The sequence below is a fragment of the Paramormyrops kingsleyae genome, chromosome 6, assembly GCF_048594095.1.
Source record: "Paramormyrops kingsleyae isolate MSU_618 chromosome 6, PKINGS_0.4, whole genome shotgun sequence".
Taxonomy (NCBI): domain Eukaryota; kingdom Metazoa; phylum Chordata; class Actinopteri; order Osteoglossiformes; family Mormyridae; genus Paramormyrops; species Paramormyrops kingsleyae.
The window spans coordinates 33,905,109-33,921,674 of NC_132802.1; the positions used below are offsets into that span (position 1 = coordinate 33,905,109).

The 16,566-nt window shown below is 43.2% G+C and overlaps 1 protein-coding gene across 2 annotated transcripts in view; it reads left to right on the forward strand.

The window, feature by feature from the left end:
• The window catches only part of sema3b (sema domain, immunoglobulin domain (Ig), short basic domain, secreted, (semaphorin) 3B), a 41,842-nt gene extending 30,791 nt beyond the window's left edge, over positions 1–11,051 (forward strand). For both annotated transcript variants that reach the window (XM_023821028.2, XM_023821027.2), the window contains exons 5-18: positions 2,077–2,196; positions 3,495–3,588; positions 3,698–3,817; positions 4,154–4,296; positions 4,416–4,530; positions 4,733–4,802; positions 5,038–5,182; positions 5,387–5,606; positions 5,705–5,796; positions 5,875–5,916; positions 6,189–6,346; positions 6,477–6,532; positions 7,384–7,523; positions 7,633–11,051. In XM_023821028.2, the coding sequence (XP_023676796.2) occupies positions 2,077–2,196; positions 3,495–3,588; positions 3,698–3,817; positions 4,154–4,296; positions 4,416–4,530; positions 4,733–4,802; positions 5,038–5,182; positions 5,387–5,606; positions 5,705–5,796; positions 5,875–5,916; positions 6,189–6,346; positions 6,477–6,532; positions 7,384–7,523; positions 7,633–8,142 (2,025 nt within the window). In that variant the 3' untranslated portion in view covers positions 8,143–11,051. The remainder of the gene's footprint in view (positions 1–2,076; positions 2,197–3,494; positions 3,589–3,697; positions 3,818–4,153; positions 4,297–4,415; positions 4,531–4,732; positions 4,803–5,037; positions 5,183–5,386; positions 5,607–5,704; positions 5,797–5,874; positions 5,917–6,188; positions 6,347–6,476; positions 6,533–7,383; positions 7,524–7,632) is intronic.
• The last annotated feature ends 5,515 nt before the right edge of the window (positions 11,052–16,566 follow it).

A 16,566-nucleotide genomic window follows, 5' to 3' on the forward strand; every position in this document is an offset into this window, starting at 1 on the left:
AGAAGGAACTATTATCAATGTGACACATTTAGATTATGGAAATGCTATTCTGTGAGCTAACTAGAATTAGAAGATGATACACTGTTAGCTGATTAGACTGTGAGGGATATGGCTTAAGCAGTTATCTTGAGGTAGGACTCACTGAGTTATGGTTTAAGGCTGATGAAATTCTGACTTTTTTCAAAGCCTTCATTAATAAATATCTGGACTCAGTACCAGTCGAAGCCCAAGTGGAGCTGTAGGCAAGCTTCACTGCCACCCCACCAGCCAGTTTCACTTAGTCTTGGTCTACATGCTCCTCACACCAGGTGGGTGGCTTTGGTGCTGGTGGTTTGCTAAGCTGACGACCCCTCAGAAGACAGCACCGTAGGTGGCCACCTCTATTGCCCAATGGGTTGACAGACCCTGTCTGAACTAGTAAAGAAATGTTTCTGCAAGGAGGTACTGTTGAGACACAGTACAGTTAGCACTGGTTCACCTCTGAATAAGGCCAACATCCCCAGAACCACAGCCTGCATGTGGTCTTTCAGAGAGCATTAAATTAATGGCATAATACAAATCCACCCATCCATCTCACCCCCTTGGAAGACCCTTGGCATTGTTACAGGCACAATCATTGAAAAGGCACAGGGAAAAAGACTGATCTTTGACACATGGCTTTGAGCAGTGCCTCACTTTACGAGCCCTTTTGTCGTCTCCTCCTTCTGCTTACCTCCTTTGTTGAAGCTAATGCTTCAAAGGGGTCTGATTCTGACAGCAGCTTCATTCTGTTTAACCCTCCCATGCCCCTTCTCTAAATGAAAGTCAGAATGCCAACACAACAGAGACCCTTCATAGGGTCAAGGGGAGGTGGGCAGCGGGTGCCCCCCCCTCCCGAACAAACATGGTCAGTTTGTCAATGGCTTAATTGGCATGTAGATGAATCCTCCCATTAGCTTTCAAAGAGGCGTGCTGCGTGGGGTCCTTTGTTCTCAGGTTAAGCTTTGTGTGTCTGAGGTAATGAGGTGGAACCTACAGTGGCCAGGAGTGGCCGGTGACACCAAAAGAGACAACAGAGGGTGCGGTCCGGAAAAACAACAGCGGGACTTCCGAGGGGGCCTGCAGGGACTACCCAGGGGAGCCGTAATTTAGCCTGTCACAAAGGACTAATTTACTGCCTACAGGAACAGCTGGGCAGTCAGACACACGTTTTGAATGATCGTTATCCATGGACAGGAGCAGGAATTGGACAGATGGACAAACAGACAGACAGACAAGCCAATGTATTCGAAGGGTACATGTGAGCCTTTTTGAGCTCGCTGTCCAGGGGTCTTGACACTCCCCACTCCACAGATACCTTGCAGAGTGAAACTCGATCCACTTCAGACAGATGCTAGCATGTAGTAGCTGGTTTCTCTGGTAATTCCAGACGCTATAACAAATTATCCTCTTCAGTGGGGTGGGGGTTTAGTGCAGGAGTTTGGCAGAGCATTATAATTACAGTATAAGAGCTGGTAACAGTTGGTGGAAGCTGAGCCCCACCTCTGTAACATCTTCGTACTGTTGGTATCTTGAGGAGAAAGAGTAGGGGCATGTTTACTCTGTGTTCATTATGTCTAGACAATGGCTCCTCTTGCTTACATCATTTGTGTGACTTTTTGTCATGCCCTTTCTATCAATCTTTAACATAAATGTCATTGTGCCAGTGGTGCCCACTCCCATGTTTGAGGAGTGGAATATGTACAGGTGAGTCAGAAACTGTTTGCACCAGTATGTGAAATCATGCTCTTTTATCTTCTTCAGAAGATACTGTGCTCTATACTGGACAACACTTGCTAAAAATATCCCATGAGTGTCTGCAGTACTGGTTATTCTTTAAGTCGGAATTTCAGAGGAAGTTAAGCATCTTGTTCTCAGTGTTGACAAAGTTGGGAGTGTTTTGTGTTGCCATGGTATTTCACAGGGATTTTGCTTGTAACCCTCCCTCCGTGCCCCAGAAAAAAACCCATTTGCCCCTGCTGTGGGGATGTATACATTTCCATAAATATCTACTGACTCATGATAAGTCCCATGTGCTGCTGTGCTTGTGCCTCGCAGGTGGACTGTGTGAACTATGTGAAGCTTCTACATCACTACAATCGTACACACCTCTATGCCTGCGGCACTGGTGCCTTCCATCCCACCTGCGCCTTCGTGGAGGTCGGGCAGAAGATGGAGGTGAGTGACTGCTCCACTCCTCAAGCTGTACCTAATTTTGCCACCCTGCTAGCCACTTGTCATCCGTGTCATCTGATTTTTGTGATGTCAGGAACAGAATCGATGTGCCTGATGATTTGGAGAAAGTCTGTCTCAATTGAAGGGATTTCATTTTTGCACAAAACTACATAGATCATCATAATCACTTAACAATATTTCTCCCTGAAGTATTTCTTTTTGAAGCCCAAATTATGACCACCCAAGGCTGACTTTGACTTCCATGGTTCACACACTGGCACAGTGGCTTAGTGGGTCATACTGTATCCAGAATTGGCAATGAACACACTAAAGGGACGACGTTCATTGAACTCTGGTGAGAGTGAACAACACACACACTAGAAGCAGCAATAATAGGCAAAAAATTTACGTTCATATTGTGATATGATATTCGATGTATAATGATGTCCCAGATTAGTGTCTTGAAAAATTATTATTTGATGATCTTGATTTTCTCATGTGTTCCTTGTCTTGATCAGTGTTGATGTGCTCCAGTGCTCTGGTAGTGATACTAATGATTTGTTTATATCAATAAAGTAGACTCCAAAATCTTTCTAATGGTAGGTGATGCTAGTGATATTTTAACTGGGTTCAGAGCATTTCATAAAAAAAATTGGAAGACATGAATGTCAGCTTATCTGCGTCAAATGAACGTTGTGCAAGTCCTTGTTACGTGTGCACTTACACAATATTGTGAGTTCTCCCTGTGTTTATTCAGGTTTCCACTAACAGCCCAGAAACATGCAGTTAGGCTAATTTGTGTCTTTAAATGACCCATAGGGTGTGATTGTGTGCCCTGCAATGAACTGGTATAACATCTAGGGTGTCCCCTTTCTCATGGCCTGTGTTTACACCTTAATTCTGTAATGATGAGTGGTTTTGCAAAATGAACAGATGGTCACAAACATAAGCTCTGTGTTCTGACGCACTTTATAGATATCGGCACTGATTCAACAGACTAAGAGAATTTCTTTTTCTCAGAGTATTAAAAAAGTTGAAAATAAAAGTTTTGTTTTCATGAATGCTCCCATTTAAACATATATTATAAGTAGATGAAAGAAGTACATCAATAGAAGAGGTTGCCTAAAGCTTCGTACAGCCAGTCCCTGCTGAAATACTTCATTGTGCTTTTAGATAATTGATAAACTCAATCACTCAGCTTAGCTGTGTTGAGCATGTTGTGTTTTGGGCTAAATGCTCCATCCTTTTTTTACACCATTTCTATAAACTCTTTTCTTCCTCTTGCTTCCTCGTCATCCCAGGAAGTTGTCTTTAGGATAAACCCATCCTTGATGGAGGACGGGAAAGGCAAGAGTCCCTACGATCACCGGCATGCTGCAGCCTCTGTCATGATAGGTAAGACTGGTCTGTCAGATTGAAATTTAGTCAAGTGCTTCCCCTAGTGGGCATTTGTGGTAACTACACTGTCTTCAATTAAACTCATCAACATCATCCCGCTTCCCAGGAGAAGAGCTGTATTCAGGGGTGGCTACTGACCTGATGGGCCGAGATTTCACCATATTCCGGAGTCTTGGCCGGCGTCCATCCATCCGCACTGAGCAGCATGACTCCCGCTGGCTTAATGGTGATTGTGTATTTTTTTTCTTATTATTGATGTTGTTTTTCTGTTAGGTAGTCAACTTATTTACACTGATTTATGAATGCTTTGAAAAGTTTCTGCCAAAGAATAAGTAAATAAAATTGTAAAATAGAATGTAAATAGCATTTGAGCCTTCAGTGTTAGGACTAAATACCCTAATGTAGAAGATAGTAAATTCTGAGAGTTAGGCTCTTGTTAGATTGTTGCTACTCTATAGATAGGCCTGTAGTTTCTGTTCTTTGAAAGAATAATGTTAACATTGTTATCTGCAGGAATATATCCGATCCAATCATTTTGCCTCTTGTTGTCTGTTTGTCCCAGAACCAAAGTTTATTTCTTCATTCTGGGTGCCGGAGAGTGAGAATCCAGATGATGATAAGATCTTCTTCTTCTTTCGGGAAACGGCAGTGGAGGCACAGGGCTTGGGCAAGGCCACTTACTCCCGGATAGGCCAACTCTGTAGGGTGAGTGGCCGCATACACACTGGGCTGATCATAATATGCTTTACATCGGTAGGTACAGAGAAAAACAAACACAATGTGTCATGGACCAGATGTAGACCATAGTATGACTTCTTCTGTAGAACGACATGGGGGGCCAGCGCAGTCTGGTGAATAAGTGGACGACATTCCTGAAGACCAGACTTGTCTGCTCGGTGCCAGGGTCTGACGGCAGCGATACCTACTTCGATGAACTTCGTAAGTCACAGCCAGAGCCAATCAGTGACGACTGAGACATACCATAACCATCTTGGGCTTGTTGGCTCCACTGAGCATAAGGCCCTGGTTTTTCCACACTTTGTGGTATAAACAAGAGCCTTGTAAACAAAAAGAGAAGTCTGCTGGCTTGTTTTCCTGTTTTGGCCATTGACCTATGACCTGTGACCTGTTTCCCCTTCAGGAGATGTGTTTCTACTGCAGACCAGGGACAGGAAGAATCCACTGGTCTACACTGTTTTCTCAACTTCCAGGTCAGAGGTCACAGGAATGTGATGAAGTGCAGCGACATAAGTAGGAGAGCAGGCCTTTGTGTGCATTACCTCTGTTTATGTTTTCTAGCACATTGGTTTAGTATGGCCTGCTAGGTGTTTCATTAAAGTGCTATATACATATACCTGTGCCTGGATGTGCCTGGGTGGCTCTATTCTAAATGTATATCACCCTATGCATTGAAATCACATGCTTGTGCTACATAACGTTTTGCAGTAGCGTCTTCAAGGGCTCTGCGGTTTGCCTCTACACCATGAATGACATCCGAAGGGCTTTCCTGGGACCCTTTGCCCACAAAGAAGGTCCCAACTATCAGTGGATACCCTACCAAGGAAAAGTGCCCTACCCACGGCCTGGCATGGTAAGGACATTCACCACGAAAATACCAACAACATTTGTGAATTTTTAGCTGTGAAAGTACAGTACATAGTTAAAGTTTGAGTCAAATTATGAAGATCATTCACTTCTTTGCAATGCAGTAATTCTTGGCCTAGGGTTTGAAAGCAGTATAAAGTTGTTTTGTCGTGGTGTCTGGCAACCATGTCCTGGTACATCTGCCCTACAGTGTCCCAGCAAGACGTTTGGCAGTTTCGAGTCCACGAAGGGTTTCCCGGACGTCGTGATCCAATTCGCGCGGCACCACCCACTCATGTTCAACCCAGTGTATCCACTGAAGGGCAAGCCCGTCTTCCTGCGCACCAATATGGACTACAGCTTCACCCAGATTGCTGTGGATAGAGTGACTGCAGCCGACGGCCAGTACGATGTCATGTTCATAGGCACAGGTAACCCCCCCAGGGCAAATAAACTGCACTCACAGAACACATGTTTTCACCTTAATGAGGGCAACTCATGGAGGGGCTGTGTGTGGTGTGCTCTGCAGATGTGGGGACAGTCTTGAAGGTGATCTCTGTTCCCAAGGAGAACTGGGAAAACATGGAGGAGCTGCTACTTGAGGAGCTGCAGGTATTCAAGGTGAGACAGGGTCCGTGTGAACACTTACCTGTGCCTTTTTGTCTACGCAGTTCTGATCTGTTTTCCTATTCCTTACAGGATTCAGCACCAATAATTAACATGCAGATATCTTCAAAGCGGGTAACTATACCTATATTTTCATTAACTCCAGAGAACATTAAAAGGATTAACTTCCATAACAAGGAAAATTGACACTTGAGTAATTTTAAGAAGGCACTTCTACAGTTGTGCTAATAATTCCTTTCTGCGAAACTCAAAGCCTGCTTTGTGACCCCACACATTGACTGGGTTGTGCCGAACTTCTTAGTAATTCTCTGTTTTCTTGCTAGAGCGCCTGCCTCTTTCTCACAGCACTGTTAGATCTCTAACGCTCTGTCTGATTGGCCAAACAGCAACAGCTCTATTTGGGCTCAGAGACGGGGCTGGCCCAGGTGCCCCTGCATCGCTGCAGCATGTACGGCAAGGCCTGTGCTGAGTGCTGCTTGGCCCGGGACCCATACTGTGCCTGGGATGGTACCTCCTGCACCCGCTACCTCCCCAACACAAAGCGGTATGCTGCCTGGTTTTCTGTACAACCTTCTGACCCACTTAATTTCTTATTAAGTTTTATTTCAATTTTATTCATTGAACTTCATGATTTGTTTTTGTTTTTGTGAACTTAATGTGGTCTGCTCACACAGGCGATATCGTCGTCAGGATGTGAGGAATGGGGATCCCAACACTCTGTGTTCTGGAGGTGAGGTCTCCACCTAGTGATGGGCAAATGAAGCTTCATGAACCATTTGCTGTATTTTTTTACCTCACTAGATGGCGCTCTTGGCTTGCTTTGGGACATGCTTTGAGCCCTTTTTTGAACAGACAACACAATCTAGTGGAGTCAAAAAATACATCAAATGGTTCATAAGTATCATTTTGCACCATCACTATTTCTACCACTAGGGGTATGACATTTAACCATGACGTGTGGTAGCTCAACATCTTTGCAAAGCCCGTGCTTTGGCCTTCATGTCCTCTCTCAGCCTAGTGAAGACCAAATGAAGCTTCATGAACCATTCATAGTATTTTTTGATCCCACTTGATGGTGCTTTTGGTTTTTTTTTGGGGGGGGGAACAGGAAACAGGAAAACAAGCCTTTTTTAAACCATCTACCATCATCTAGTGGGGTCATAAAATACAGCAAATGTTTCATGAATCTTCATTTGGCCATTACTGTCGCCAACACAATACTGCATTTGTGTCATTTTCAGTAGGATCAAATGAATCGATACAATGGAGTCCAATATATTCATTAAATACATTTTGATGGGAAACATGCTTCAGTTCATGGAGAAGTGCTGTTGATCCTCCTTGTCCCAGTCAGCAAATCATTGAGACTGGTAATGAAGGATGTCAGCTAATACCCCTGTTTTTCCCACTTAAAAATCTAAGGACTTGCTGTAGCCTGCATGTAACATAAATTTGTAGAAGACTTGGGAGCTTTGGCTTATAATTCAGAGTGCATTCTGGGAAATATGTCATCAGTATTTTGGCTACAAGTCTAGCTCATTAAACAACATACTGCTCTGAAAGAGACTCTGCTCTCCATAGACTACCATAAGCATCGAGTGGCTCAGAGGAAGCTTTATGGAGTGGAAGGCAGCAGCACATTCCTGGAGTGCATTCCCAAGTCCCTGCAAGCCCGAGTCTCCTGGACCTACAAGAAACTGGCAGACAGTCCCATGGAAGAGGTGAGCAGAGCCAAGGTTGATGCCGTTTGTCATCTGACATTCTTCCAAGAAGCAGACCTCATGCAGCATTGGTGCCTTTTTATAAAAACAGTCTTATGTGTGTTTGCAGCTACATTTGGATGACCGTGTGCTGCAAATGGACCGGGGCCTCCTGATCCGTACCATTTTGCAGCATGATGGGGGTGTCTACCAGTGCCATGCCATGGAGCACGGCTTTAGCCAGACCCTGCTGGGCATCACGCTGGATGTGGTGCCCTCGTCTTCCTCCACTTCACTGCCTCCGTCACTCGACCCATTTAGCAACCTGGATGCACCCAGCAATGGCCACTCTGTCAGCCAGAAGATGTGGTACCGGGACTTTATGCAGCTGGTGGACCATCCAAATCTCAGTACGGTGGACCAGATCTGTGAGCAGGTGTGGATGCGCAAAAACAGGCAGACGAGCAAGGTTCACATCTCCACGGGAGCTGCCCCCAGCAAACCAGTGGTACACTCCAGTGCTGCTCGGGTATCACCGAACAAGTGGAAGCACCTTCAAGAGGTCCGCAAGGGCCGGAACCGCAGAACCCATGAGACCAAGTTCTCACTCCGGGCTCCACGGAGTGTTGTGGAATGGTGAAGGAGAAACATAGAGATAGAGTGGGACAATGAGCGAGAAGTGTGTAAGAGAGAGGACTCGCAGAGGTGGTCACACACTGAATCTCCTTGTGTGTATATTTATCTTCCAGCTGTCCCCCCTGCTGACACTCCCCTATAACCTGCCCCTTTTTAGTCCCCTTTGAATACCACACAGATGCCTTGTCCCCTTGAATCCCTCTGAAGACTGTTTGCTCTTCAATCCTATGCATGGTGTGCAAGACAGACTGTGCACCTCCCAACCCTACACAACCCAGGCACGTGTGCTTTATTGGCCTTTTCCTGCTTAAAGGCTTCTAACTGGAAATACACTTTCTCAGATACTCATTTGTGTATGTACACACTCAACAGCTCAAACCCTCAGCCTCTGCGGCCCGACCGTGATGTCTCCGTCAACCTCTAAATGGACACGATCGTGAGCTTAATAGAAATGCATGTTTTTATCAAGTGAAAAAGGGGGTTGACATCATAACGATATCAGAAGATTTGATTGAAGATTCGTGGACTCATTTTATTTGAAAGACAACTAACCACTGCACACAGACATAGATGCAAGTACACCAAAATGTATACAGCTGCAAATGTTTCTGGCAAAAATGCAGATAATGGTCATTTCTTATAACCCAACTTGGTACATAGACTATATCGGGAAATGTGTATATGTTCTGAACATACAGGCGTCTCTGTGTGTATGTGTATTTTACTATATTTTATATAGGGTTTTTTTGGTCTTAACCATTGAAGACAAGCAATACCACTATTGCGATTCTTGTGAGAGCAGCATTACAACGATGGGTCCTTTTCAAAGAAATGCAGGATGGACTAATAATAAATCTTAATCGTTTCAATATGAAACTCATTTTAAAAATTCTTAATATCAACTAAAAATGGGGGCAATGTGTCAAACTGCATATTGTATGTGGTAATGGGAACACTTTTAAAATTTCCTTTCAGTAACTTATATGATATGTGATTATGTTCCTTCGGGTATGACTGGAGTAGGAACAGAACAGGTGTGTGAACTCAAGGATATATCTGCTCCATCCTCTCTGCCTGCACCACTTCTGTTCATATAGGTCCTGCTCCCTCAGTTCATGGTACTGGTCCTCTTTTCCTGTTTGTCTTTGGTGTATGTGTGCATGTGTGCTCAATTCTTATAGGTGCACTTGCCTTGAACTTACACTAGAGCAATGGAGAACGTCCCTCTTATTTAAAGTCCTCAACAGACTCCATGTGCAGGTGTTACTGATTTGCTGTTCAGTTAACTGCTGGCAAAGGCACACTGTCCTACAAAGGCGAAACACTCCATATTTTATCAGATTTGAGTTTTGACTGACAACAAGTCTCAGGCTCTGTTTTATCTCATGACAAATATCTTTATAGTTCAACTATGCTAGGTTTTGGGTAGCCACACTACCATTCACCTACATATTAGACATATGGGCAGAGAGTCCTTTTTTCCCATTTTCCATGTCAGTGTTGTTAATTGTCTTTGGCTTTGTAGGGCAGTACAGTGCAAACACATCCTTTAAAAATAAAAATAATGACATGCCTTAAAACTATTTAAGTCTATTGTTAAAGGCATATTTAAAGGAACCAAATGCTACTTTTCATGTTGGAAGTGAAATGAAAAGGCAGAAGTTTCATTACGCCGCTCTTTTCTGCCTAATTTCCTTCCGAGGTTTCCTCGCATGCTGCACTTGTCCTGCTGTCTTAAATACCCTCTTGTTATTACGTTCTCTGTCATGCTGAGAGATACTATGCACATACGGGGTACTACTGAGGGACGTTCTATTCATGCGTGGAAGTTTGAGAACAGCTCCATCTAGTGTTCACCATCAGCAGGGCGGCGTCACTGTCTATAGTACACTGTAAATGTTTGTTCTGTGATTAGGGGGGAGCGGATTTGTAAAAACTGTAGTTTTTCTCTCTTGAAGTTGAATCTGAGTGTGTCCTTTGATGTATGGAAAACTGTTTCCTATTTATACTTGGGTTGTAATGTTGTAATTTACTTTAAAATAGACTAAAGCATTTAATGGGCCGTTTTCTCTTGGGCTCAGGCATTGCTGACAGATATTTTTGGCCAAGCATGGAGTAAAAACTTGTAAAAAGCAGTACAACTCTTAAAATATATTTATGTGAAAAGCTAATATGTCATGATGGATTGTCTAAAGTAGACTTACATTTGTACTCTAAGCTTTCTGCTAGATGGGAAATAAAGGTGCGATCTTATTAAAGTTCAAATTTCATGTCTTGGGGCTGAAATGACAGTTGCATTTCAGTATTTCAGTACTTGTGGCTGAAATGACAGTTGAATATCAGTATTTCAGTACGTGGTGCTGAGACTGAGGAGCCTGCAGAGAACAGGTGAGAAAACAGGGGCCTTGCTACCTTGAATGCAGCCCTACCATTCGCTATGATGTTCTCCCAATTATCAAATGACATCCTCCTCCATTCTGTCTAGTCTAGTATTTCCCAATCCAGTTCTCAGGGACCCACAGACAGTCCACATTTTTGCTACTGGCAGCTGGCAGGGAGCAAAAATGTGGACTGTCTGGCAGGATGGTCAGAGGGAGCAAAAACCTGGACCGGCTGTGGGTCCATGAGGACCAGGTTGGGAAACACTGGTCTAGTCAATCATCATCATCATCATCATCATCATCTCAGTATGCAATTAGAAGGACAGTTCTCCATGTCATATATGGACAATGACTGCTGATCTCTGAGATATCTGGAGTGGTGATATAGAGTAAAAGGGAGATCTTTTTTTAGAAAGATCAAAATCGATATGCCAAAGTTCACTAGGGACACAGTAATACATCCTAAACAAATCGTTGATTGTTGTGGCAGACTAAGATGTATTTCATTAACACAATAAAAAATGTTACCTCATCCCTTTGCTCTTGTGTCATAGAAATTTATAATTTTGTTTATGTTTTATTGCCTTAGTCATGGTTTCAGGTGCAGTTCTTAAAGTTAATTTATTGAAGATAGTAGTCAGTGCCAATCAACCCGTTAGGCAATAAAAGTGGCCGAATACAGAGCCATCTTTTGAGGAAGCACGAACTTAGCAAGTCATTAGCACTTTGTCTCCTGCAGTGTGCATGGTGCTGCACATTGGAGGGAGGGCATCGGTGGTGAAGCTCGTTTAGGACTCCACATGTGGTTCTTATGGTGGCAAAAAAATATACAGTGGTGGGAAAAATTAAGAGACCACAGCACAATTTTTTGTGTCACTCATTTCTCAATTTTTTCGTGTGCGTGAATTATTTTTAATTTTTTTGGAAACTGCAGCCTAATTCTTCCCTGTTTCTCATTAATGAAGGGCTCCTTGCTTTATGGGACTTCAATTCTGCTTCTAGGAGCCTGATATGAAACTTCACACCTGCACTTAATGTTTCCCATTCCTTTTGAAGGTCGCTTGATGTCATCCTATGATCCATGAGAAACTATTAATGGTCATCTCAACTAAGTCACTTCTGCCCTTTACCTGGCTGGTTTCTGGTCATTCCCAGTGTCTCTCGCTTCAACTTTTTCTTGTGCACTGCTGTCTTAGAAATTTTGAACCTGGAAGCAACCTGCTGCTCAGTGTAGCCTTCTGCCAGCAGAACCACAATTAAACCAGGATTTTAAAATGTAGATTTATTTAAAATTATAGAGTGGTCTCAATTATTTCCACACTGTAGGTGTAATATCCTCCTGATACCCATTCATTTATGTTCATTGTAGTGGACATTTTGTTTTTGCATCTATCTTTTCACTCATGTAAGGAAACGTATTTATTCCTGTTGTACACTAAAGAGGACATGCTGTGAAATAAAAAATAAAAATAAAATTGAAAAAAATCTAAATTGTAAGTTGTCTTATTTCCTCCAAAGACAAATAACCTAAAACTGAAGGACACTTTTTTCCTCGGGTCTCAGAAGGATATTGCTGGGTTCGGTGACATGAAATGACATATTTTGAACAGAAGAGGGTGCAAATGTGCTTCAGTAGAGACAGAGTCTTACAGGTTCTGTTGAAGTGAAAGGTCTTGCAACCGAACTACCACAGTAGTAAAGGGGACATCCTTTCCATGTCTCTGGCTGCTTGTAATTCACAAGCCTTCAGCTTTACACCATGTCCCTATAGTCTCATCAGTCTAAGGACACCTAATGATACTGCTGCCACATTGTCTTCTAATGGAAGAACCCCCACATCACACCTCATTTCATGTCCTTAGAATGTCGCCGCTCATTTAGTAACGGAATGGCAGGGGGCCTAAGGTGGACCCTCTAAAACAGAGCAGCCATTGTTATGACTCACTATGTCTTGCCCCCAGCCCAGTGAGTTGTATTCCTGCACAACCACTTATCGCAGTAATATTAAACTACGAGTATAATTACTCAGCCTTGCAACCAATTAGGGCTGCCCCCTCGCCCCTACGCTCTCAAACTGCCTACCCCACTGGGCCTAATAACCAAACTGGGGAGTTTTGTGGCAATGGGGCCATGAGGTCCTGGGACCCTCTACCCTAATTGGCTCATTTCCTGAAATGCATTCTATAGTGGGAACAGCTAATTCAAAAGACAGGTACCTCACAACTTTCTTGAGATGTTTATGTAACATAGAGGGAAGAAATGCTGTATAGTATGGGTCAAAGGCACAGCACACTGTTCGGGTACATAAGGAAAAGAATATACAGCCGCGGAAAAAATTAAGAGATCACAGCACAATTTTTTCTCTCACTCATTTCTCAAGTTATGGGTGTGTGTCTCTAAATAATTTTTTTTTATTGAAAACTACAGCCTGGTTCTTCCCTGTTTCTCATTAATGAAGGGCTTCTTCCTTGCTTTATGGGACTTCATACCTGCTTCTAGGAGCTTGATATGAACAGTCCTAGCAGTGCACTTCACACCTGCGCTTAATGTTTCCCATTCCTTTCGAAGGTCACTTGATGTCGTCTTCCAATTCATGAGAATCTGTCGGATAAGTTAACGATCATCTCTGGCAGTAGAATGTTGCTTCTACCCTTTACCTGGCTGATTTCTGGTCATTCCCAGTGTTTCCTGCTTCACATTATTCTTGCGTACTTTTAACCTGAACGCAACCTGCTGCTCAGCATAGTCTTCTTTGAGCAGAACCACGATTAAACCAGGATTTAAAAATGCTGATTTTTTAAAATATAGAGTGGTCTCAAATTTTTCCATGGCTCTATAGGGAAGTATCCATTCCTTATTCCTTAAAAAGAGTACATAAGGAAAATATAGGGGAAAGCGCATATCAGAAGGGGATACCTTCTGTTTGTAAAATCAGCTGAATTAGTTTAGAGACTGTTTCTCTGCTATACCTCTAGCTGGCTTAATGCTGTTTCCATCTGAACTGATTCCCAGGGAGTTTCTTGCTGTGGCCAACTATTCCTGAGTCTGTCTTAGTGTCAGAGTCCTCCCCTGGCTTTCTCTTGTTCACACCTTGATGGATTTTCACTGGGATTTTATACTTACACCCTTAACAGCAGCAAGAAATAACTTTTGTTCCCTTTTCTAAGCTTGATATAATACAACTCTTCAACTTTTCAAAGCAAGGGTGCCCTTAGTAAGGAATTCAAAACAAAGCCACAACTCGTAAACTCAAAACTAATATAAAGACATATACAAGAAAGCCAGTAAACTGAGTAATGAATGCATAACAGTCTCAGTATTATCTTTAAGAGTTTTGTTGTAGTTATATTTTAGAAATTTGTATGTGTGGTGATTTGATCTCTCTGATACTTGTACCCTATATTGCTGTAGAATTCTTTTTAGACAGCGAATCATGACCATATGCTTTTCCTTGATATCTTTTGTTTATTATTAATGCACATCATCATATAAAGGCTTGAGTTAAACTCCAATTTGATCTTAAACTTCATTAAAAACATCCAAGGCGGCCTGGGGTCTGATGGAGGTGCCCCCCTGATCTGCAAGTCATTCTTAACAGGTTACGTTCCCCTGCTGCTGAAGCAGGTTGCTCCTCTCAGATGACTCATGTGACCCTGACCTTCACTTTACAGGACAGCTTGCAGAAGGTCGATAGGCAGAGATGCTGGTTTCAGTGAGGACTCTCCAAAGATCCCCTCTTTCTCCCAAACATCCAGTTGGCGCTGTCACTGTCATCACTGTCGAATTGGCTGCCATTCTGTTCAATCACTGAAGTGAAAATATCCCTGGGAAAAAATATAAAAGGAATAAGAGTAGGCACTCAAATTTCCAGATTACATAGTTACTCAAAGGACATTATGCATGTATGACATAAATTTTCTTTCTATGAGAAGCTGAGTAATTATTTTGTCATGGTCAGGTGGCCCTCCAGTTCTCTCTGTTATGTGCCCCCCCCCCCCCAGATTGGTTGGTCAGGTAGCCCTCCTATTCATTCTGTTGTGTGTGTGTGTCCCCCCCCCCTATTCATTCTGTTGTGTGTGTCCCCCCCCCGTTTGGTTGGTCAGGTAGCCCTCCTGTTCATTATGTTGTGTGTGTCCCCCCCCAGTTTGGTTGGTCAGGTGGCCCTCGTGTTCATTCTGTTGTGTGCCCCCCTGCCCCAGTTTAGTTTGTCGTGTGGTCCTCCAGGTAGAAGGTATGTTTTGAAATGTGTTGACAGTATTACAGTAGATGGTTTCGAGAAAAGTGGCCCGTAGAATTGAGTCGCTTTTTATGCAATAATTAGCAGGGATTCTGTGGTATATTTTTCTAGCTTAAACTGCCTATCTGGACAATGTTTAAGCTGAAGGATGTATGACTCATTTGCGCTGTTTTTTTCCCTTTTCTTGAGTAATAGATGCTTTTGTTTCTCTCGCATTTCGGAACCCTGTCTCACTGGAACACTGGGAGGTCCTTTCGCTCGGAGCTCAGCCCGGGATGCTCTCCTTCTCACCTTCTCCTCCTGTCAAGACCTGTATCCTTTCTAAACAAACAGAGATAGCTTCAGTGATTAATGGTGCTAATTAACTCAAATTACTTAGGACTCATTTAAGTAATTAACCCTGGAGGTCAGAGAGGCTTGTTGATGTAATGGAGACAATATTCCACTTGTAGCCCTTTGGTCCCTGGCACTCCGTCTGTTGACAGATTGCAGGAAGCCCCTCCTGCATGGACGTGGGACTGGCTCACAGGGCAAACAGTTTAGCTGTGCGTGGTCGCCGGGCCACGGTAATGCTAGAACCCAAAACAAACACTCTGTAATGAGGGAAGCCGCAAAGGGAACAATGTGCGGAGTGTGTCTGCCACAAAGCAGGGGGCAGCACCTATAACACTGTTTGGCAGGAAGATGTCAAACTGCTGAGCTGAAAAAGGCATTTTATTAAGGACTCTGAAAACATTGTGTGAAAACAATGACTGTTGACTTTGCTGTTTGTTCCCTAATGGTCATTTACGCTGGATTGTTACTGTGTCTCACTATCTGAAGGGGGGTGGCGGGGGAAATCAGCCATGGGTGCCTCTGAGCAGCAATGTGAAGGAAATGCACCAAAGGGGGGCTGATGACTGATCGACACTCCCCAAATGGTTAGTTTTGCAAGGGCCAGAGCTTTGGAGTCTGTGCAGGGTGAAGCTGTAGAGTCAGAGCACCCTTGACCAGGGTGTGAGTGTAGGGCTCCTGGGAGACATGTCCTGTGAGGAATGGGAGATAAGCAGTAAGCTCCTACGAGAGTACACAATGGCAGAGTGAAAAACTACTATTGCATCTTATGGTGGAACTACTGTCTTGATTTTCCAGTATGTGCCAGTATCCAGTGGAAGCACTATAAAATGAGTGAATGAATGAATGAATTAATGAATGAATGAATGAACAGATGAATGAATGAACGAATGAATGAATGATCCAATGAATGAATAAATGAATGAATGATCCAATGAATGAATAAATGAATGAATGATCCAATGCATGAATAAATGAAAAAAATAATGAATGATTGAATAGTTACATTATTTAGCACATTTCAAGACACTCAAAGCAATTTACAGAAGCAATGGGGAGCCACTTCAATTACCAACACTGTGACACCCACCTAGATGATGCAACAGCAGCCATTCTGTATGTTAATCACACAGTAGCTGAAGGGGCAACAGAGAATTCACCAGTTGGATATTGGGGAAGATTAGGGGGCCAGATTTCACAGGGCCATGTTGGACAATTTTAGCCAAGACAACATGTCCAGGGATCTTTTATGACCTCAGAGAGTCAGGACTTCAGTTTTATATCTTATCCAAAAAAAGGCGCCAGTTTTACAGTGTAGTGTTCCTCTCACTGCACTGGAGCATTGGGATCCCCCAGTAATTTGGATTGAATATATGGAGCCAGCAGAGACATTATTGTTGATCCCAGTTCCATTCATTCCTGTTTGGTTTTCTTTTTCTATCCCTTCTAAACAGTAGCTTAACTTGTCATGCATTCA